Source organism: Lichenostomus cassidix, chromosome 3 (genome assembly GCF_008360975.1).
Source record: "Lichenostomus cassidix isolate B80296 chromosome 3, HeHo_3.0, whole genome shotgun sequence".
Classification (NCBI taxonomy): domain Eukaryota; kingdom Metazoa; phylum Chordata; class Aves; order Passeriformes; family Meliphagidae; genus Lichenostomus; species Lichenostomus cassidix.
The window spans coordinates 17,297,444-17,321,024 of NC_139483.1; the positions used below are offsets into that span (position 1 = coordinate 17,297,444).

The following is a 23,581-nucleotide window of genomic DNA, read 5'->3' on the forward strand; positions in this document are numbered from 1 at the left end:
CTCGGGTGTCCCGGGGCCGGGCCGGGCTGTGCCGGGCGGGGCGGTGGCGGCGGCGGCGGCGCGGGGCTGGCGGGAGCGGCTGCCCGGCGCGGTGGGTGCCCCGGCGCGGGGTGAGCATGGTGCCCTAGCGCTGGGGCTATGTCGGAGGCGGCCCGCAGCCTCCTGCAGCGCTGGGGCGCCAGCTTCAGGAAGGGCACCGACTTCGACTCCTGGGGGCAGCTGGTGGAGGCGATCGACGAGTACCAGATGTGAGTGCGGGCCTGGCACGGCTCCGGGGTCCCGGGCGAGACGCCGGGGTGAGGGAGCGGCCCCGGGGCGGGGCGGGGCAGGGCAGGGCAGGGCAGGGGCCCCTCCGGGCCCAGGCCGCGACCCCCTCACCCCTGGGGCCCCCTCAGCCCGGGGGCCCCGCCGGCGGGTCCGGCCCTTCCCGAGGCGCGGGCCGGGGGCTGGGGCGGGTGCCCGGCCGGGGGGCGAGGCGGGAGCGGCCCATGCTGCTCTCCTGGCAGGGCGGTAGCGGCCGGCGTGGAGCTTGGAGCAACCTGGTCTGGTGGAACGTGTCCCTGCCCATGGCAGTGGATGGAACAAGGTGATCTTTAATCTCCCTTCCAACCCAAAACGGGTTCTGGTTTTGTGAGCGTGGTCTGCGGGGTGGTTGGTTGGTGCAGCCCCCCAGGCACCGCTGGACCAGATTACCCCCATCCCATCGCCCTGTTGCCCTGGCACCATGCTCGTGGGAAAGGGGGATCTGGCAAACTGGCAGCCTAAGCGTCAGCCTTAACCAAAAAGAAAACGCCAGCCAACCCATCAGAATGGAAAGGGATTATCACACTCTTGCGTGTTTTGTCCCTGATGGTACCAGGGTGGGAGCGTGGGGAAGCTGGCAGCCCCAGCCAGGTTGGCCAGCACGGGGTGGGACTGCACCATCCTTGAATCCTTTGCCAGCAGAGGACTATCGGCTGTAGGGCACTGCTGATGGACCCCTTAGAAACACACGTGGTACCTTTAGTCAGATATTCCCTCCTACTGCTCCATTCACCCTGATGATAAAAGTTATTTCCTTGTGATCTGAGTATTCCAGGTCATGCTTCTCATGGTGAATCTTGTGGCAGTTGTCAGGAGAGTTTTCACTTGTTCCCCAAACGAAAGTCAGCTGAAGAGATGCTCACAGAGGGATCTTGTAGTGCTGTTCAGGACTGGTCAAGTTGGGCTGTAACCACACTGACTGCCAGTTCAGTTGTCATTCAGAGTAACTGGTATGCTGGCCATGTACAGCGTGGTCAGGAGAGGCTGTAATCTCATCATTTCATTCACTCACTAGACAGGATGATGCAAGTTCAGTGATTTGCAGTTTGCTGATGGCCTTTAGAGTAGGGCAAGCTGTTATTCTACAAACCTTGGCACAGAGATGAAAAGAAGTTCTCTTCCAGATCTGTATCTCGGCAGAAAAAAAGCATCATCAAAAAGTAAAAGAAGATATTTTTACTAACTGCCCTTATGTGGATGTCTACAAGGAGACCAGTGGAATCCTAATGCTTTAAACTGTTTTAGTAGTCTCAGCAGTGAGTTTCTTATAATGATGTTTCTTTGGAATGAAAAGTCTTTGGGCACTCCATCTGAGCTCTTTTCATTGAGAAGTGAGGTCACTAAACATTTGCAGACAGTCCATTTTGAGAATTGAAGTGCAATTGCTGTTGCCTTGCTCACTCTATTGCTTGTGTCAGACAAGAGCTGAGGTGATCTCCACACCCTGGCTCTGTTCTGACTTGGGAGCAGTGTGATATCTTTGTAAGGAAGTGCCTCTTGGGTAGAAGCAGCATTTTAAGCTACTCTTGTCAGTGAGTTTCTACTGAATAGTTGTCAGTATATCAGCTCTGGTCTGAGGATTGAGTAGAAAGAAGAGAGATCAAGGTATTACAGGGAGATATTTCCTAGGGAGGAGCAAAACCTTTTCTGTCTGTATGTCTTGTTGTGTATCTTTAGCAGATAAATAAACAATCATATCAAGCTGTAGGGTAGAAGTTGCAAACAAGCAGTACAGAAGAAGACACCAAGCTGTAGCTCTGGAGAGACAGTGCAGGGTGGGTTTATGCTGTTGCCTTCTTGAAGGCACCCAGAGATGGGATGAACGAGTGTGGTGCTGCTGTTGTCCAGGTGCTGTGAACACTGGCACGGTCTGTTCTGATCCACTTAAGGATCCTGCAGGGAAGCTGCTTACAGTGAGCTTGCTGATGCTGAGAAAGCTTGGGTTTGGGAAAGATCTTAAATCCTGATGGCTGCTGATGTAAAACACAGTTATGTATCTCCTGTGTCCATCTGCTCAGGTCTTCATGTTACTCCTGGAAGTACAAGAAGCTTGGTACAAAGATTGGCCCTCAATCATTCAGGTGCTTATTCATGCAGGAACCCTTTGAGCTGTCAGCAGTGGCTTACCTGTTAAATGTCCCCATCTGTGGAACTTGGTCTCATCCATCTTTGAACAAGCTTCTAATGGAATGCCAGATGCATTTATTTGGATTAGGGTGGATTTTTTTTTTTGTATTAGTGACAAATGGAAAGAAGGTTGTGTTACTGATACTTGCAGAAATGTTAATGCTGTGATGCTGCCTGTTGTGGGTGGCATATTGCTGCTATGGTGATATGTTTTCTAAAATCATTACTTTTAAAAGCCCTTTCTCTTTGTCCCATCTATCATAGGGCAAGGCAGTAGGCAAGGGTTGTACTTTAGGGTTCATGCATGTTTGTGCTTTTTGTCTGTTCTCAGCCCCAGTCTTTCTCCATTTTTGAAGGGGGACAACACCACTGAGTTGTGCAGTTACCTCATCCTGTTTGGTTGTGTTTTCCCTGGTGGGAGTTAAAAGCTACAGTGGCCTCAATCCGTATGGACTTTTCTTAAAGAGTGCTTGTTTTGAGGAGAAGCAAAGAAATTCAGTTCTGATTTTAGTTTCTGCCACAGGCTTTGACAACAATCTGTTCTGCTGTATGTATCTTGATGTATGTATTTTAAACCCCTCCAAAAGCCAGGCTAATCCCCACTGCAGTGGTGGAGAGAAGCAGAGTCCTGTTCACAGTGCAAACTTGTGAGCTTCCAGGAGGAAGCGTGTTGTGATGTGCCTGGGTTTCCCCTCAACCCCTGTCCTCCCTCTCCCTCTGCTTGTAAAAAAAATTATTTACAGGGAATGGCAACAATTGCCCAGAGGTTTTGCTTGTTTAATGTTCTCCTTCCTCCCGGGACGGAAACTGTAACTCTTCCCATAGCTTCCCTCCAGCTTCCTTTCGCTTTCTCGAGCTGTTTGCTTACTGTTACTTTCCAAACCCCTTGGTACTCCTGCCTTGGTGATGACAAGGGGTGGGGTTTGTGCTCTGCCTGTGATGCTGACAGGCACAAATGTGAGCGGATCCACCCCGACAGCCTGGGCCAAGCCGCCCTGTGCCTGGCTCCCAGTGCTGGCAGAGTGTGTGCCATGGCTCAGGGTACCCTCACTCGAGCCCCCCAGTCATCTCCCTTGCCTCAGCCTCTCCCTGGGAAATGCATATGGGATTGCACCACAGGGGGTCTTCGCAGGAGTATGGTTTGTTATTTATAAAAGAAGGGGATTGTGAGACGAAAAAGTCAGTGCTTGTAAAAGGGACTGTTGGCTATAAGGATCCTCTGACCTGTTCTCCCCTCATGATGCATTAGTCTTTCCTGCCTGATGTAGTTGCATACTTTGTCCACCTTCTGGGGATTTTTTCTTAAGTATGAACTACCCTGAATATAAAAAACTTTGTTTCAAAAGAAAAAAACAAACCAAATACACAACAGCAAAACCAACCCAAACTTCTTTGGAGCAGCAGTCTGTGAACCTTTTGGCTGACACGTTTTCTGGAGCCAGGGTGTGTGTGTTTGTGTTGTGTTCCCACTCTACAATTTTCTTTTCCCCCATCCAGATTAGCAAGGCACCTACAAAAAGAGGCGCAGTCTCAGCACAACAACTCGGAATTCACAGAAGATCAAAAGGTGAGTACTGCTGTTTGCTCAGGCAAGGAGCTTGACTCATAGATGTTGATGTGTGTTATGTTTTTTTTATCTCGCAGGCCAGAGCCTTATGAGACCTTTTTTCCTGCCTCAATATACGCAAACAGAAACAGAGCCCAGTGTGGCTGAAACATTTTGCTGTCATTAGATGTGAGGGATGCTCTGAAGTGCAATATTGAATGTCAGGCATGCTGGCCAGAGTCCTTCATAACCTGGGTGGCTTTTTTTCTTCTTTTTGGAGTAATGTTTGATAACTTCCTTATTTAACGTTAGCGCAATCTATGTCGTGAGGTCTGAATACAAAACATCTTGAACTGCAGACATTGAGAGTGTGTGAGTGGGATGAAAGCTTAACATGTAACACCTGACAGGGAAGGGTCCTGGCAGAATACTCCCTAGCAGCCTCTTAGAATGTTATTTGTTTATAGTCTTTCAAAATATTGAAGTTACTTTACTCCTCCCTCTCGCCCCTCAGTTGAAAAGGCTGTTTCTTGTCTCAGCAACATACTGCTGCAGTTCTGTGATGGGATTGAAGTGGACTCATGCATGTAGCGAATGAGGACACAGTCCCCCTTGATTTCAGCAAAGAGAATCATTTATTGCAGCCATACAATGCCTTTTATACTATACAACTGTGCAAGACCTTTTCTACCATGCTAAAAATATTCTGTGCAAGGCTTTATACTGTGCTAAAAATATTTTAGTGAAAAATATTCTTGTTAGGATTCTTGTTAACTAAACAAATATACACTGCCATAGCCATGTTGCTGTTTACATGTTCCCCTGACCAATTAGCACCAGGATCAGGTGCTGTTCACACAAAGTTTACATAATTTGTCCTTGTCTACGTCAGCTGTATTTTCCCCAAAGTGCTTTTCATGAGCCATCAGTGAGCAAAGACCCCTTACCTATTTTATAAGAATTTTCCTGTCTCCCACACATGCACTCAAGCACTTACTGCAAAATAAAATTCTTTTGAGATATGAGGCCCTACTAACTTTCCTTGTCTTCTGTAAAGGCGTGTTTGCCTTGGGAATAACAAACTAGAGACCTGTATGTCCAGATATCCATGTCATAAAATCACTTGTGAGAGCAATGCTGTTATCTGAAAATTGGCATTTGATGGCTTAGAATCTCACCAGTGGTAATAGGATACTACACGAATGGGATCTGTGCTTCGGAATGTTTGTCCTGAAAACAGGTCCTGGCTGCAGAAATTTGAGATGAACTTGATGTGTGTGAAGAAACTCATACAAAGAAATGCACCTTTGCATAGACTCTGAGAGAAGTTTGTTAGCTGTTTCATCAATGTGCACCAATAAGAAAAGCAAAGACCTGGTCTTCCATGTTTTGCTTACCTTCTGAAAAGATGATGATAGCGCTCATGATTGCCTTAAACAGAGCCTTAATTTTGGAGAAGGATTTGGTCCACTTCTCCTGCCCTGTAAGCCTTGAAAGCCTTGTTAACGTGTGACAGCTGTTTATTCCTTGAATGCTTCTGTCCCTCCCTTGCTGGTAGCTTTCTCCATCATTCTCAGCTAGAGTCATCTTTACTGCGTGTTTCCCCTCTGTGGAGACTTTTGAAAATGTAGTTACTTCATGAAGCTGTTAATCTCACTTCTGGAGACATCATCTCCTGTGAGTATGGGAACCAGAACCACACAGGGCTTTGCCTCCAGATGTTCTCTGAGACTTACGAAAAGGACCTTGGACCAGATTGTGGAAGTGAATGAGGTCAGCCATGAGGGAAGGCCTGGGGGGCTCAGGAAGTGGAGATAACTGACCTCAGATGTTTGATGCACAAGTGCTATCATTTCTCAAGGCAACAGTCTTCTGAAAAGAAAAAAATGAGTGGTGGTTTTGCAACCTAGTAGAGTGATACCCGTTTCTAAAGCTGATGTAATTTATAAAAGAGGATGGCATTTTTAACAGCTTTTATCACTTGCTGGTTTTTGCAGATCAGTGAGTGGCTGATGCACTGAATCTTTGAGTCTAGTTATCAAATTGCAGTGCCTGTTTCATTAGCTTCATGCACAGCCCAATTCCCCAACATTTTGATGAAAGAACACTCTCTTTATCTCCTCTACCCTGAGGAATTCTAGTCACAAAAAAATTTGAGACTAGGGTTTTGCTATTGCTTAGAAAAAAGCACTTAAAACTCTGTACAGCAAAATCTCTGATGTAAAGCTCCTTGCTGTTCTGCTCTTCCCTATTGCTGCAGGAGCTCAGCCAGTATATCATCTCATCTAGTGATTACGACTAATTACTATCATCACTAATATCATTCACATGGCATGTGGCTGTAGGGCTTAGTGTATGCTTGGTTTGCAAGCAGTTTGATTTAACAGAAGTGTATCTTCTTTCCTGCTGCCCTTCCAAAAATCAGCTATAAATCAGTAACTTTTGCTCAGCTGTTCTTCTGCCAGTGCATCCACCAGCATGCTCTTTCCTCCTGGTTCCCAAAAATCTTTTTCCCTAATATCTTGACTTTCTGAGGCTCTGTATATTACATAAGAGACACCTCTTTTTTTTTCTTTTTTTTTTTTTTTAATTGTGGAAGACTCTGTAACCTTCAGGGTTTGCTTATCTGATATCACTGGCCAAGGCTATGTGCAGAATTTCATAGATTGAAAGGCCGTGAAGCTAATTATGATTTCCAATTGCTTGATCTACCCTCATTCCAGTTCCAGTTTTTTTGTAGCTTTCCAGTCAGCTGTTTTCCAAAGGACCATACATACTGCTGAGAATGGTTGCAAGGCTGTTGTTTCTTACTTGACCTGTTCTGTGGGGAAGGTGGATTTCAGCAGTGATTCTCTGTACCGAGGGGAAGCTACTTGCTGCTTTACAGCTGCAGGGAAAGGACAAGACTAGGTGCGAATCCTCATCCCTATCTGCCTGTATGAACTTTTATCACATTTGGGTTTATTTCATGCATCACAGGTGGTATTAGTGCAGATATGGCCACACCAAAATTGATGGTGTGTTCCTTGCTAATGCAGTTGTACAATCTGTTAATCTAAGAACACTTGACAGATACCACCAGTTTCTTTCCTAGTCGTGCTGTGAGCCAGTTATCATTTATCTTATAATACATGTATTGTTTATGGTAAGAATTCAGGCTTTTAAATAGTCATATCTCCCCTTTTTACTCCTGAAGAGTCAGCTTTGAAACACTGTATGCTACCTGCCTTTATAGAGCAGACTCCAGATTTTGCTGTTCATTCCTGTATCTTCAAATTCTGATGGGTTGTCATCTTAAAACTATTGCTGGACATAATTCTGGAGTTTTAGTCCTTACAGAAGGCTCTGTCTTGCCTTGGGTAATTGGCAGTGCTGGAATCTTCATTAGTGATTGTGAATTTTATTGAAGAATTTCTCTGCAGATCCTGTAAACAGCAAACCATTGTGTTTAGTGTCCCTTCAACAGCTGTAAAGAGGCTGTGCAACAATTTCATCACCTAGAAGCAGCATGTGTGGAGCACTAGCACATACAGCTACTGGTGAATTTACCTCAGTCTTAACATTTTGAGTACTGCTGTTCATTGTTTTACCTCCATTCTCTAAAAATCTCATCTTCATTCATGATCAACCACCGTGTTTTGCGATAGGAATTGTTCCAGTTAGGGTTGGCTGTGGCTGTCAGCCTGCCTCCAGCTAGAGTTACTCTCACCCAGTTCTCTGTGCAATAAATGTGACCTTTAAAGCCCTCTTCCAACCACAGTTGTTGTTCTCGTGTAACTGTTTTTGTGCTCGGCTGAGTTCTCGTCAGTGCTAGAAAATCCTGCTATTGAAGCAATGATAACTTGCTGAAATACGAGCACTGTTGAAGAGTCTTAGCATGATTCATTAAACTACTGGTCTTCTAACAGCCTAAACCCTGCTTAAAGCCAAGCTCTGCTCTGGCTCTGTGTTTGTGCAAACATCTTTGCCTGCATTACAGTTAGCACAGTCATTACTCACACAACTGCTCTGAAGAAACCTTAACTATGAGATCAACTGACTTTTCCCCGTTCTAATCACAAGTTTACATAAAACTGAATCTTAACTATTTTAAACTAGCAAAGTTAATTATGGCTTCAGTCTTTCAAATGAGATGCAGAATGTTTTCCCTCCTGCAACAAGGAGCCTTTGCATGGGATAGTTGCAGCTGAAAATGATAGCAGTGTTTAGCTGCATTTTTAACTTTTGGGTTGGGTGTGGTCCCTTAAAAAAATAGTTATGAATAATGCCTGCTGGGAGCTTGCCATGTTTCAATGGATTCCATATAAAACCTATTCTTTACTATTTTAAGACTCCCAAACTCTCTTCAATTAATCTGTTTCTAGAGCCATTATTGCCCTTCAGCCCCCAGGAGCCAGAGGACACATATTTTGTATTGCTCTTTGTTCTGTTAGGAGGTTCCTGGTTAGGGCAGTTTTCAGAACATAGAGTTATGAATCTGCAGGATAGGAAATACTGGAGTTGTTGAACTTACTGGTGAGTTAACAAAGGAGATAGGGGTTGAGCAGTGCTTCTGAGACCTTGTTTATGGTGTGGTCCTAATGAGAGACCAGGAGAGTAGAGCCTGGTAAAAATCTTTTTACATGTTCTGATTCTGTGGTGGGGCATGGGGGCTGTGTGCTGTGCTTGTACCCTGCAAACTCATAGCCCTCTTTCTGTTGTGCAATTGAAGGAGTTTTGATCTCTCACAGAATGGGCATGCTGTTTCCTCAGCAGTCAACACCCAAACCATTGAAACAGCTGGGCTTTTGCAAATGTTAGAGCTGTAGTCAAACCTCAGAGATTCCCCTCCCTTCCCTAGGGAACCTCTGGATTACTTTCTTTTACCCATTATTTCACACCTTCCTCTTTAAGACTCTACCTTTGCAAATATATTTTTCCAGATGTTCTCAAATATAAAAAGGAATTCCTTTTGTTATACTGCAGCTGATCAGATGGATGTAGTGTCCTTCTAGGGACTGAGAATTTTCTTCTGCAGTACTACCTTGTGTCCACCCACCCAGCCTGGCAGTGCATGTAAATAAATCCACAACACCCACATGTGCAGTGTGGGTCTGAAAGTCTCAAAATGAACCCAGGACTCTATGTGCTCTTCTCTATTTCAAAATACCTGTGTTTTTTTCAAGCTATGCTGGAGATCCACTCATGGGTCTCTGTTGTGTAGCAGAATTTATTTTGGGGAGGAGGGGAGTTTGTTTACTGAGCAATGTGTCCTGTGTTAATAGGCATCGCTTGCTGCTTTCTGGGAAGGTGCTCAGAAGAACTAAAGTTTTTGAAAGGCCTCCATACAATAGACAGTAATAAAAATTAGGATGTAAAGTCTGCCCAGTGCCATGTAGTAACAGAATGTTAAGGGGGAAGGAGATGCCAGCTGGGGAGAAATGGCGTCAAAGGTTTTGATGAGCCTGTGGTGGCTGACGAAAATCAGATACCTGAGGCTTTTGCACACTCCAGCTGTTGGCTCTGCCCTTGAGGTATTGATGTGTGATCTACTTATGATTCAGCTCCTGAGCTCTTTCAGCTTTCAGAGTGGCCTAAGGTGAACTGTAACTGGAGTCACTAAGCTTTTAGCCCAGCCTATTGAAACTGCTGGTGGCCTAGGTGCTGACTGAGAAGGACTTGTGACACCGCTTTGCAGGAGAGCCAGAGGGGATCATGGAGGTACCTGTGAAAGCATGCTAGTTTTTGTCTGCTGTTACCATCTTCTTGGAGTCCAAGAAATATAATCCTCCTTTTGGATTTGTCTGACACTGCATAGCTTGCCAGGTGCCCATACTCTTGAAGTTTTTTGATGCTAGAGTTGTGCTCTAGGAATCTTTTCCTCCGCTTGCATCCAGCTTGTGGAAGAGCTGTTTTTATACTGCCTGATTTAAAAGGAGAGAATGAGTTACAGGTGTGTATTTCAACTTTAATCTTCCTTCTAGGGGGAAACTTACTTTCAAAGTAAACTGCTTTTTTTGGTAGCTTCATTGTTGCTGGTTTTCTTGCCCTGTTAATATTCCACAGAGTATTTTCAGTTTATATCTGGCCCTTATTTCTGCAGATCATCTGAGGTTTTTCTTCACAGAAAGGTTTTAGTCAATGAACAAACTTGTGATGGTCAGGCAAAATACACTGGGTGATTGTGTCCTCCTCAAGTCAGTTATTGAAGTCTTAGCTCCTCCTTTCACCTGGTAGTAACAGAAACAAATGTGACTTGCTGGAGCATCTTATTTTGTGAGACATAAGAGCTTAAAACTGTCTTCAAAGCAAGACTTTTGATTCTGAAGCCCTTCCCTCTCTTCTACATTTTTAAATGAAAATGAGAAATTACTTCACAGTTCTGCTCATGGATATTTTAGATTGCTGACGAGTTTGAATTCAGGAATATATTCTATGATTCACTTGGAGTTTAAATCTCTTAAAATCACAAAAATAGAAAGTTAGAAAAATAATCCACCTTTAGACTTCCTCTCCCACCAAAACCCACAGAAGTGGGCTGTGTTTTTTCAGTGCTGAGATACTGGGCTGCTGTAGTGTCTGATGTGGGTGGACTTGGTCTGCTGAGGTTGGGAGCCTGGTAGAGGAGCTGTAGGCTTGGCTCTTAAAAGGGCAATCCAGAACAAACCACTCAGATTCTCAGATGGTAGTATACTGCTTGGCTTGGATTTGGGGTTTTTTTCAGTCTCCTATCACCTGAGAGCAGTTGAGTTTATAAACAGTTTATGATGTGATAGGCATTATTACAGTTTCTGCTGAGTGAATGACCCCCATCTGTGTAGTTGGGCTGTGGGAGGGGAGTTAAGTGCCACATGTCTTTCATCTATTGTGCTTTCAGCAAATCCTGCTTGTGTATAAAAAAAGCTTCTGATGCTGAATGCTCTGGTACTGAACAATAGACCTGAAATCTTAGCAAGAAAAAGCAACTGTTTGTACTTACATTGTCTAAAAATGTTGATCTGGACAAATACAGTTTCAGTTCTAATTGGTTTTTTCCTTTCAGAAAACCATAGCTAAAATTGCAACATGCTTGGAACTGAGGAGTGCAGCTTTACAGGTATAGTTCTTTTTCCTATCTGACTTCATACTTTAGCAGCAGGTGACTGTAGGGCTTTTGAAAACTCATTTACTGTCTTCAAAAGTGCCCAAACCTCTGAAAACAGAGTGAACATACCCTTGAGCACTTGGAATTTCCAGAGTATCATCATGATGCCCCAGGTGGCTGCCTTAAAGAAGACTGTAAGTTCTTATATGAGCATCTCTTAGGGTTTGTACAGGAATTTAACTGCACATTTTATACATTTTATGTCTTTGGTTCTTTGCCTCATTTTCATACTTCAGAACTGTTTAGTTTCTCTTCATAACTTGTGTGCAAGGGTAAAAAGATACCCAGAATGACCCTTGCACTTATTCAGCTGCTTCACAAATCATACTAGACCACAAAGAAGAATATGTGTGTAGAATAAAAGTAACTTTTTAGCAGTCATGAAAACTGGCAGTGCTCTAGGAAAATGTGGGAAAACAATAATTTGTAAACTACTCTATGGGCTTTTTTCTGGTCTGAAAGTAGATGTCATGGGAGTGAATATCTTTTTTCCCAGCACAAGCTTATCTCCAAAACAAAAAGTAAGCGAGAGAAGTTTCCAAAAGACCATGGATGGGGAAGGGATGAATCAAATCTTGGGTTACTGGCTTGCCTCCTTGCCAAGAAAGAGTGATGGCAGGCAAATTTTGCATCAAGTTACTTTACAGCAGCACTCCCAAGTACTTCATGTTGCTGGACAAGGTGCAGCAGCTCCACTGTGCTGCCTTCAATTGCCCAAGAGGCTGGGATACAGCATGCTGGACTGATGAGGTGGGGGTCTGACCAGTCTCTAGGCTGTGTAGAATTTGAAGAATTATTTGGTTACCTCTAGCTGTCATTCAATTTTGATCTAACCTGGAGTGTTTGAAGAGTGTGGCACTAGCTCTGAGTCACTGTGATTTTGATGAGGGCCCACATGTTCCATTGTGGAACAGCCTTGTGGGTCAGGTCACATCTCAGAGCAGCTGCAGAAGGTGCAGCCATGTCATAACCTGCCAAGCTGGAGAGATGATGTTGTGCAAGAACAGCCTTTCTTGCTGTTGATTCCCCAGCAGCAGCTCAAGGATTTTATAACCTTTTGAGAGGGTATGAGAACTTCTCATCCACTTCACTTTGGGGAGGGGTTTTCTTGCTGCAGTTTGGTTATGGTTTCTTAGCAGAGTTTAAACTGTTAGTGAGTGTGCTCATCTTTTCCCACTCTCCTAACAGTAAGGGTAAAGCTGCTTTACTGTCCTTACATAGTCTTGCAGAAGGTCCCTGTTCACTCTTGGACAAAATCAAGAAAAAAATCTCATGGGACCTTAAGTGTTGAAAACAATGGGCAATCTTAAGAGATGCCAAGGGTGTAATGACATAATAAGTAAAACCTGGTCATCCACCTAGAAGAGGATGTCCAGTGTCAATCCTCTTGTTTGCAAGACTTCTTTTTATGCCAGCTTTGCCTCTTGCTGTCTCAGAATAACAATAAAGTATTCTAAAATAATAATAAAGTAATCTTAACAAACTGTTGGTGAACTACCTCAGAATAAAAAATGAGGAACTTCTCTGTTGAGTTAGTAAGTCAGATAGGCTTACTGAGAACTGTGCATGTATGTGCTGCAGACCAGAGGAGAAAACCATCATCAGTGCTGGAGAAAAGAAAGATGGGAATTCCTCCTCTATTTTCAATGAATTCTTGGCTGAGTTTTGCCCAGCTCATCCTGTGTACTGTAATTTCTGCCAGTGTCACAATGCTGGGCATGTGTCTTGAAATGTGAATGTTCCTGTGTGCAGCAAGTACAGAATTTACAACTATTTGTTGCAATTTGGTTTAAAAATATTTATCTACATTAGAGGTTGAAATGTGGGATAAGTTTATTCCCAATAAATGAGAAGTAACATACCTTCTGCCTCACCTGTGAACCTGCCTTTTGTTGGGGGCATTTTGTTTGGAGATGTAGCTTTGAAGTAACTTGGTGTGCTTGAAGAAAGGAAGCACCTTGCATGCTTACTCTCAAATAGGGTAGCTCTGTCTGAGAGGAAGATGCATCCTAAGATCTAACTCTTTCTTTGTACTGTCCTAGTCCACCCAGTCGCAGGATGAGTTTAAGCTCGAGGATCTGAAGAAGTTGGAACCAAGTAAGTGGTGTTTTTGTATTTTGAGTGCCATTTATCATGACAGTGGAAAACATGACAGCAGCAGGAATGCTGACTGACCACGGTATAGTTCAACAGTGATGCTGGGTTGAGGTGCTTCTTCCAAATGTCTGTTAGCACACAGACAAAACCTGATGTGTATTAAGGAATGTAATGTGAGTAACTTAATAGTACAGTAATCCAAATGTTTCAGATAATATATTCATCTTGATTTTCAAATAAGCTATTTGGGTTCTGCCAATTTTTGCATTAAATAGTATTTTTAGCTATTAGTAGTACATTATGTAATTTACCTGCATGTTTCTTATTTGAACTGCATTTCAACACTTCGTGGTCTTCCTTCTTGCAGCATGAAATTTATTTTTTCTTCTGAAAATATTTAACTTGTGCTCATGGTAGCCAATCACCTGTCACCTCCCACTGTAATGCTACCAGCCTGACGAAGTTGAGAGTCAAAGTGAGGATGTGAGTCAGTCTTTGAAGGGTTTTGTGTGATGTTGTTTTTTCCCAACTGATCCTGGGTCAGGTCTTGGTGTGTCAATCCAGAAATAACTTTTTCATGTAGGAAGTATCTATTTATCTGCTTCATTTTCCTTCCTGTAACACTGGTTGCTTTGTTCTCAAAGCATCCTTATGATTAGAGCTTCCACATCTAAGCAATATTATCCTGAATGTTAATGTTTCTGCAATTCTCAGGGAACAGGAGTTGTGGAAGAGCTTCTTTCATGCTGACAGAAGTTGGTTTTATTTTGCTTATGACAGAATTGTAACATTGAGGGACATGCTGAGGATAAATAGGATGGGCAGGCAAGTGTTTCCCCTTCATGAGTAGGCTGAGCTTCTCTGCACAGGATCCTACAGGGAAACTTGTTAAGAAGTGGGGAATTGAACTGAGCTTCCTAATATCTCTACCAAAACATAGAGTCCAAATGCTTTCAAACGGTTCCCTGAAAGTGCAAAGTGAAGATGTGTTACAAAACTGTTGGGTCTGTGAAGACCATACCTCAGGAAAGGGTTTAAGTGTGTGTTGGAATATTGGGAATTCCTCACTCTACATGTTGCATGTCTGGCCTCTTAACCCTCTAACTTGGGATTGTCCTGTACAGATACTGCTGCTCTCTGTTTACAAAGTATTTAAAAATGTTGTAATCACGGAATGACTGCGGATTTTAGACTCCATTGTGCAAATGCCCCGTGAGTGATTGAATGATGGAAGAGGGACAGGAATCCTGTCCAAAATTTCAATTATGGTGCAACAGCCCTGTTACTTAGCTTGCCCTCTATCAGAGAATTGATTTTTAGCTGTCAAAAAAACTGTTGAGCAGTGTGAAGTGCATTCAGCCCACACCCCATACAACAAGCAACTATATTAAAACTGAGGAAGAGTGTGTGGCCATCGGTTTTCAAATACTCCGAGTTATTTTCCTTGGAGGAGAACGGGTGCTTCTGTGACAACAATTGAACATTGATGTTCCTAATGCTGCTGTCTTACTTGGGTGGTTCTGGCCTCATTCTCTCTGAATTGTGCCTTTGTTTTGTGGTTTTTAAGTGTATCTTGAATAGAGTAAATCTTAATCAGGCCAATACCAGCCATTTCATAAAATGCACCGTGAAGTGTTTTAATTCGTGTGTTGTCGATTTTCTTTTGCATCCCACCAGAAAAAGCTAAAAAAATCTGGGCTGGCAATGCAAATAAGTGATTCCTTTGTTAGATCAAGCCATTCCATTAGGGTGGAACAAAAACAGCTATTCACACAAAACAGCTATTCACACAATTTGGCTTGTTTTAATTACTTTTGTGCCTGAAGCTGTCAGAATGGTTTTGGTGTTGTTATAACAACCAGAGCCCTTAGATTTACTTTTTTTTTTTTCCCCTTAATCTTGTGTTGTCGAGCTCTAACTTTTCCTACTTAAGTTTGCATTTCATGCTGTTTGGAAAGTGAAGCAGTTGGGTACTTCTGTTTGTTTATAGGATTTGTTACTGAATAGTTTGTGCTGGAATAATGCTACAGGAGGTTCCATACATACAAACAGTTCTTTTGAGGCTGCACTGTGTGAAGTCATTGTTAACACACTGGATCTCACAAATCCATTTCTTTGTGGAAGCTTATGCCAGTGTTAGGATTTATAGTACAAATGGATGGGCTGGGGCATCCCTTGTGCCTGGGTGATAATTATTAGACAAGTGGATACTGGGTTGTACTGGAGAGCCTGGTGTCTGAATTATTTTGTCTTTTCAAAAAAAATTAGTACAAGTATCACAAAAAATCACAGTCACAGAAAATCTAAATGGACAGTGGTCTTTACCAAGTTAATGTGGCCTGGTCTTAGGGCTCATGTTGATAATTTGTCTTGAAATCTTTAAAGAAAGAGCCAACTTCTGATAAAGTCAGGCTCTGAAGATGGTGAAGGGCCTTGAGGGGAAGCCATATGAGGAGTGGCTGAGGTCACTTGGTCTGTTTAGCCTGGAGGAGACTGAGGGGAAACCTCACTGTAGATACAACTTCCTTGTGAGGGGAAGCAGAGGGGCAGGCACTGATCTCTTCTGTGTGGTGACAGTGACAGGACTGAGGGAATAGCCTGAGGGAAGGTTTAGGTTGGAAATCAGGAAAAGGTTCTTCACCCAGAGGGTGGCTGGGCACTGAACAGGCTCCCCAGGGTAGTGGTCACAGCGCCAGCCTGACAGAGCTCAAGAAGTGTTAGGACAACACTCTCAGGCACATGGTGTGACTCTTGGAGTGTCCTGTGCAGGGCCAGAGTTGGACTCGATGGTCCCTGTGGGTCCCTTCCAACTCAGGAGATTCTGTGATTCTATGGAAATCAAAATGACATTGACCAGTGTCACAAAAGAAAAGGCAGCTTCTGCACAAGAGCTTCCAGAACAGTATTTTAAAATTATTTCTATTGGAAATGCAACATAGATGGAGGCCATGATGCTGGGATCTACCCATTATTTGCACACGTGGAGAATGTTCTGTGAATCACGTCCTCAAGCAGCAACACGAAGGGGAAGGGCTCTTTCTCCCAGAGGGGATTTGTGTTTTTGAAAATGAAAGAGAGATCAAAAAAGTCCAAAGCAAAAAAGCTTTTAAAGCTTGGATGTCTTACACAGCATTACAAGGGAGATTCCTGTCTGTATTAACCTAATTTTTTTTCCTGTGATCTGGTTGTATTTATTGGAATCAACTGAAACTCACACTTGTGGTAGATGTAAAGAGGATTTTCCTTGTCCTCAGTTTTATTGCTTGGCAATTTTTCTTAGTGGTTTTGAATAAGTATTTCACCAGGCTGAGTGTGGTGGACCTGCTGCTTATCCTGTTGATCTTTAAAGGAGCACTTAAATTGCTGTGTTACAACTTTGCCAAATTATTTGCCAGCGGTGATGAGACAAGAACTGAAAAACTGAAAGCTTTTTAAAAACTTGAGCCACAGCTTTGTGCAGCAAAAGACGAGAGGTTCTGCTTCTGAGCTGAACATTTAGCACCACATTCATTCCTGGCAGGAGAGGGGTGTTCAGCCTCTGTCAGCAGCAGAATTTTAGGTGCTGTAGAACTGTTTACTTCTTGCCTGTGCTCATGGCAGTGGAGCACTTTGGGCCCTCTAGTGATGCCTGGAATGAATTACCAGGAGGGTTTTTTCGAGGGCTGCTCGTGAGAGGAGCTGGTTACTAGGAAGAGAGGAATCTGTCACTTACCAACCTTTGGAAAATGGGAGGAGAGCTACTGTGACTGTCTCCTCTGCATAATGTGCCTGTGATCTGTAACAGATCTCACTTCACTGAGGTTTTTCTGCCTGGGGTAGTTTCACTTTCCGTTTCTGATGTGATGTAGCTCTCTGAGAACTGGGGAGTTCTGAGAATGATAAAAATCCCCTTCTTTCCCTGAACCTCAGCAGCACCGGAAGGTGACTGCTGTTCATCAGCTGCTTTTCTGGTGGGAAGTGGCTGTGATTCTTAAGATTCATGTTGAGATCTGCATGATTGGTCCCTCAGAGCAGAAGTTTTTAAAGAGAGAGACATGGCATCAGTTTTGTCTCTCATCACAGCTCTGACTGAAGACACCTTAAACCTTTCTGTGTTTTTATGTATTGTGTCTGGCTGGAATCAGGCAGTGCTTAACCTCTCATGTCATAGCACAGAAATCAGAAAAAAAAATCAGTGTGAGTAAAGACTGGAAAGACTTTTTGGTTTCTTTATAGTTTCCCAGAGGGATACTTTTTTCTTAGAGCATTCAGATGGTGTCTGGTAAGCTAATGGAGGAGTCCAGGGTGGGTGATGGGAATGTGGAGGCAGGCAGGGAAGCTCTCCTGCACTGGCTGAGTTGTAGTGTGCTCGCTCAGGCAGAGGGGCCTTGCAATGGCTCCTTAGGCATAACTGGTGTCTAAGTACCTCTTGGTATTTGTGTAATCTGAACATTGTTTGAAAAGAGTTTTGTTCTCATTCACTAGTCCTAAGGGGAGAATTCCTGTGCTCTGAGAGGGCTTATTGCAAAGTGAAGCTCTGTGAGGGGACTCAGGGTTTTTTTCTCTCTGCTCCCCCTACCAGACTGGGATAGTCATTGTCTGGTAGGAGAGTGCCTCTCCCTGCAGGTGTTCTCTTGTAAATGTTTAGGCCCTTCAGCCATCATGAAATGCTCAATTCTTTCACATGTTTTAGGAAGTTTCTCTTTCACTGGTAGATGTGTTTGGAAATGGCAGCTAAAGCTGGGATTACTAAAATGTGAGTAAGTTTCCAAGACAAATGGCAAAGCCATTCTCCGTGGAATGCTGAAGGTATAGCTGGGTCTCTGGGGTTTGGTGCGCAGATATTGCACTTTATCTCTCCTGCATTTCACCAATCTGCCCAGACATCTGAGGGCAGATGAAAAAAAACAAACAAAGCCACCACCACCACCAATAAACACCCCCCAAAACACATGGGTGAAGAAGTAGGAAATCTCACCAAAGCTTTGTGTTACCAGCACACTTGGTCTCCCGTGGTGGCTGCCTGAATGTACACCCACGTGTGCTGAAGTGTGTCAGCTCTGGAGACTCCAGTCTGTTTAGAGCTGATGCCAGTAACACCACCACCCTGCTCCCAATAGCCACCAAAGATTGCTACCATCACCCTGGGGCTTGTAGCTTTTTCTCACGAAGATTTTGGTTATTGCCACATTTATCTTCCCTGTCTGTGTGAGCGTGGTGGTGATCTTGTACTGCAGTTGCAGCTGACCTGTCTAAATGTTACCATGATCATAGCTGTACTGGTGTTTAAAATATCAGAGAAGAGGGGTGTTTTTTGTATGATCTGATTATTTTTTAATTTAGTTATTGTTACTTGTGTGTGAAGATGCCATGAGAATGGACATAGCTGTGCAAAGTAGTAGAATTAATGCTGGTTTTGGAGTATGGATTTTTATTTTTTTTTCCCTTCTCTGCAGTCTTAAAGAATATCCTCACTTACAATAAGGAGTTCCCCTTTGATGTTCAGCCTGTTCCACTCAGGTAAGAGAGAACTGGGTCACTTCATGTACAGATATGTGCCTGAAAGGGAGCATGGCCTGGACCTGGTGTGCACCTGAAACACATTTCTAGAGATATCTGCTTGCCATACTGATTTATGTAAACCAGTTAATAAAAGAACTTTTGAAATTCTGTTTGTCTAGGTACCACTAAAAAGCAAGAGCATGCTTTTAGTGAAATTGGTACTTGGTACAGCCCTCCATCTCTCTGAAATTGCCATTATTGTCTCTTGGTTTTAGACTTTGTGCTTTCTATTGGACTGAGCTCCTGCATTGTGTCAAAGTCTGCAGGCAGAGGTAGAAGTTAAGGAGGACATTAAGTTAAAAGAAATTAAAGAGAGTTGTCCCTGCTCTGTCCTCACATCCTGCCTGTGAATTGACAGCCAGATGATGAGTGAGTGTTGGTCTCATTCTTCTTTCTTGTGTTTTACAGGAAGATTTTAGCACCTGGAGAAGAGGAGCACTTGGAGTTTGAGGAGGATGATGAGGAAGGAGGAGCTGGAGCAGGGTCTCCAGACTCTTTTCCTGCTAGAGTTCCAGGTAGGGACATTAGCCTTGCCATGCCAGCCTCTGTAGCACCTCTGAGTTCTGTCTCTGAGAAACCTCTTTTTCCACCTGTGATTTCAAAAGTTTGGGTGGGGAGCTACAGGCTAATGTAAACAAAACCTGATGTTTTATTGGAGAACCGCAAGGGTAGCCAGTGAATTTTTTTTCTCAGCAAACAATATCTTACTGTGAAACAGTTGTATGGAGAACTTGTGAGGGTGGTACCATCTACCTCAAATAATTTGCCTTTATTCCTGACTCAAACTCTGTATTTTCATCCCATGCACTTTTTTAACTATGTCAAGTGTCTCAAATATGTTCAAATGTATATTGTGGCAATGTTTCTCCTGCAAGGAGCAGCACATCCTCCTAGAGGTGTGGTAAGTTGCTGCTGGATATTTTTGTGTGGCATTTTTTGGTTAGACTGTGGCTTGGAGTGAAGCCAAGCTCTGAGAGGAGAAAGAGGGGTTTTGATTTTGATAGGTTAAGTCCTTGTCCATGAGAAAGCCCTTGTAGAACTGGGTGTACTTATAGATTCTAGAAAAGATCTTCCTGTAGCTTCAGGTTTTGACAATTTAGATGTTCCAGCAGAACATCTTTAGGCTCCTGGTGTAATTTCTTTGCAAAAGAAACAAGTTTTTAGTTTCAGAGCCGGCTGGCAAATTTTGTATTTCAGCAATGAGATAACAAGTAAGGAAAGCGGTAGTGGAATTATGGTCAGAAGAGCTGGGGTGTTGCATTACTTATGTCTGGGGAAAACATATCTGTGTCCTCAGATGTGAGCTCAAGCACAGTGCTGAATATGTTCCCTGCAGGCTGACCTGATGTGGACATGCACAGTCTACACCTGTTCATGCCAAGCTCCCAAACAGGCTACAATATATTGTGATGTTTGATTGCTGACATTTGCTGTCTCAATCCTTGTTATTCACCATGATAAATCCATTTCTGGAGATGCCTTCTGTCTGTCCCAAGTGCAGCAGCGAGACCTTGAGTAGCTGTTGGTGTAGTGGTGAATGAGCAATGCTGTTACCATTGCCACAGTGCCAGGAGTTACCTCTGCAACCCATCAGAGCTGTGTGCATGTAGGAGATAGAGAAGCTGTGTATGGGCTTTAGACAGAGTGTAAGTAGGTGATAAACAGGCTGAGTTTAGAGTTAAATCATTTTCAAAGGAGAGTGGCCAAGTTGGAAAGAGGAGAGGCTGGGACATATACTTTCTTACAGAATTATTCCTCAGTAAAATCATGCTTTTGAGAGGAGGTGAGAGCAAGTCCTGACTGACTGCTGTTTTACATTGCTATCTATTTAATAGACTGTGTATGTGACTTTTCTAAATGACTTTTTTCACATTAAGGTAAATGGCCCCATAGCTACAATAATCTAAACCCTTAAGGTGGTTTTGTACTACCTGTTTCCCCACTGAAGGCAAATACTGTGGTGTTTCTTACCTGGCTGGAGGTTGGTCTGCTGTTTTCCCCTGGGTGATGAGGCTTAAACAAAAGCAGTTTGCAGCCTTCTGGGGTGAGCCTTATGAGTAAAGTGAACTTTCCCTGTTGAATTGACAGAGTTGTCTCCTTGCTTTGATGTGCCTTTAATCCATAGTGTGTGACTGTACTGTCTAACTGACCATGGTCTTGTCTTCTCCATGCATGGCTTCATCGTTATCACATTGCCCCATTCATCTAACCCAGGAGCCAACAAAGGTATGAGAACCTTTTAGTATGTACAGTAATTTCTGTGCTCATGTTCATGTAGCTGTTGTCCTCTTCAGTTAGCTCTCAGTGCCAATCCTCTCAACACAATTCTTGGTAACAATCACAGTACTGGGCACCTATGTGTACGTCTTCATTTGCCTTCAGTATGAGGAAATGAGAAGGTCATGTTTGTTGACTCACCTTACACAGCTCTCCAGAAGTCCTGCTGTACTAATGAAGAGGTTCTGGGTTGTGGTGTAGCCAAGGGTAGGTGTAGCCAGATTTTATTTACTGGAATACACATTTTATGGGAAATCTTGCACAGAGAGTATTTGTGTAGTTAGACTTCTGTGCTGCGTGGAGGTGGACTGACCAATGGCTTACTGCCTCTAACAGCAAAGGTTTCCTGCCTTTTTCCTGGTTATATATGACTTTATTCCAGTGCTGTGCTCTTCTGTGAGCCATTCCACTTTGTGAGCCCAGCAGGAGACTTGTCACTTTTTTCCCCCTTTCTCTGAATTGGGATTTGGGAGGGGAGAGCCCGAATGCCTGTGTCTTGGTGGCTTTGAGCTGCTGGGCTGGCTCACTGTCTCTGAAACACACTTGGAGAAGGATACTTCTTCCATTTGTAGGTGTTTCCATCCCCCTCTGGCAGAGATGCCCTGTGGCTGTGTCTGCATGGCTCAGTTTTCTCCTGAAAGGCCTCAGTGTGAGCCTGCTCAGGGGCCCAGGCCTGCTGGCAGATAGGGGTGTGGTGCCCAGCCCAGGAAGGCTGTACCGCAGAGAGGGCACTGTCACCTCCTGTGGCTCCTGTGTAAAGTGGCTGCAGAGGCTCCAGGGCAGGCCTGCCTGGGGCTGTGGCTCAGTGAGACAGGTTGCAGTCAGCTGCTCTAGCCCACTGCTGGCTTGGCTGTTCCTCCTGCTGGGGTGGGAAGGAAACAGTGTTCCTTGGATTCTATCTGTCCTACTGTTCTTCTGTCTCCTGGAAGTGAGCTTGACTCTTCTGTGCATTGCAACTCTGCTATTTCACACATTCTGGAAAGCATTCTTCAAGAACAAAATAATTTCTCTTAAGCCACTGTTTTTATAATAAACACCAGGCTGAGGCATTTTTCAAGTGAATTTTCTATCAAGAATCACATCACTTCACCCCTTTGAGTGATGGACAGAGAAACTGAAGGCTGCAGTTGTTCCTGGCTCTTGGGGGCCGTGCTGCTTTTAGGGGACAACTGAGAGATGGCAGAGCAAAATTTTGTGCCAAAGAGAGGGCAGGCTTGCTTCTACCTTCATTGAGATTGAAATAAGATCTGTCTTTGAACATCTCTTCAGGAAAGACAGCAAGATTAACTAGAGCATGTGCTGCTTTGCAGAAATGAGGCTCTCTACTACATTTGCTTTTTAACATTTCTCCCACTGTAGTGAGAAGCCTCCCATTGCTCAGAACACTGGGTTGAGGTCTGCTGTGCTGTGTTGGAAGGTGTCTGCAGACACAGTGCTTTGGAGGCCATGAGGTTCCTCAAGACAGGAAATACAGAAACACAGCTTCAGAGATGGGAATTCAAGTCTTGCATGTGATCCTGAGATGGGGAGTGGATGTGGGGAACGCCCATGAAATCTTGCTGAAGCTGTGGCTGTAGTTCTCAGAGCAGAATGCAGGGTCCCTTCTTGCAAAGCCAGTCTCTCATAGGACAAAAGCTCTATGATTCTACAGCTCCTCAGACAGATAAAAGTGTCAAGAAAAAACCTATATTCGACTTGTCAAAGGAAATTATTACTTTGTTTAGATCTCAAGCCTTGGGATAACTTCTTTTTTTCATTAGAAAATGAAAACTTTAAATCAAACTTGCCCACAAGCCTGAGCATTTTCTGTCCTGGTGCTTGTTCATCTAATAGGGGAGAGGTGCTTGGAGTTTGCCAGTTTTTGCTAAATTCAGCATGAAGTAACCTACTCCATTTTTGATGACAGAATATCATGATTTTTAGTGAGTTTGAACAGTCTGGATTTCTTGCCAGCTTGACTGTCTTCCTCAGCATGTGAGGATTCATTTATGCTTACCACCAAGTTTTGATGTTAAATGTTCTTGATGCAGCACTGGAAACTCCTTTATGGCAGAAGGGAGCTTGGAGGATGCAAACACTGTTCTTTTTTTCCCTCTTTGAGGCCAGTAGAACTCATTTAAGAATCAATTTTCTGGTTCCTTTATGTGCTATGGGGTTTGCAACAATGCCATTTTCCTCCCTAATCTCCCAGTCTAAATGTTCAACATGCAGCCAAGTCATGTTCAGTGGGGTGGGACTCCTGATCAAGTGTCTGAACCTCCTGCAACTGCAGATTGAATCCAGCCTCCCAAATTTAATCCTCAAAAATTATATCAAGTGGGTTCTATGAATGGGTTACTCTGCATGACAGCAAGAAATAACAATGCCCCCCTCTATTCTTATTGCATTAGTTTTTTTATCAATTGATTTGACTTGAGGTAGTCCTGGTTTTTTGTGAAGGGGCATTGAAATCTGTCAGATGGTGCTGTGTGTCTGTGCACACAGACATCCCCATAGTGCTGTGTACTATTGGGATATAAATCTTTGGACTTTGAACCCCCTAAGAACAGCATCTTCCATGAGAGAAG

General features: G+C 43.7%; 1 protein-coding gene across 3 annotated transcripts in view; it reads left to right on the top strand.

Moving 5' to 3' along the window:
- The first annotated feature begins 10 nt into the window (after positions 1–10).
- Positions 11–23,581, top strand: part of AIDA (axin interactor, dorsalization associated) — a 30,120-nt gene continuing 6,549 nt past the window's right edge. Inside the window, exons 1-8 of one of the 3 annotated variants that reach the window (XM_085054739.1) lie at positions 11–248; positions 3,928–3,997; positions 10,998–11,051; positions 13,142–13,196; positions 17,869–17,931; positions 18,632–18,695; positions 19,146–19,252; positions 20,952–20,963. In XM_085054739.1, coding sequence (XP_084910865.1) covers positions 139–248; positions 3,928–3,997; positions 10,998–11,051; positions 13,142–13,196; positions 17,869–17,931; positions 18,632–18,695; positions 19,146–19,252; positions 20,952–20,963 — 535 coding nt within the window. In that variant the 5' untranslated portion in view covers positions 11–138. The remainder of the gene's footprint in view (positions 249–3,927; positions 3,998–10,997; positions 11,052–13,141; positions 13,197–17,868; positions 17,932–18,631; positions 18,696–19,145; positions 19,253–20,951; positions 20,964–23,581) is intronic. The other 2 variants (XM_085054740.1, XM_085054741.1) reach the window with 2 other exon arrangements.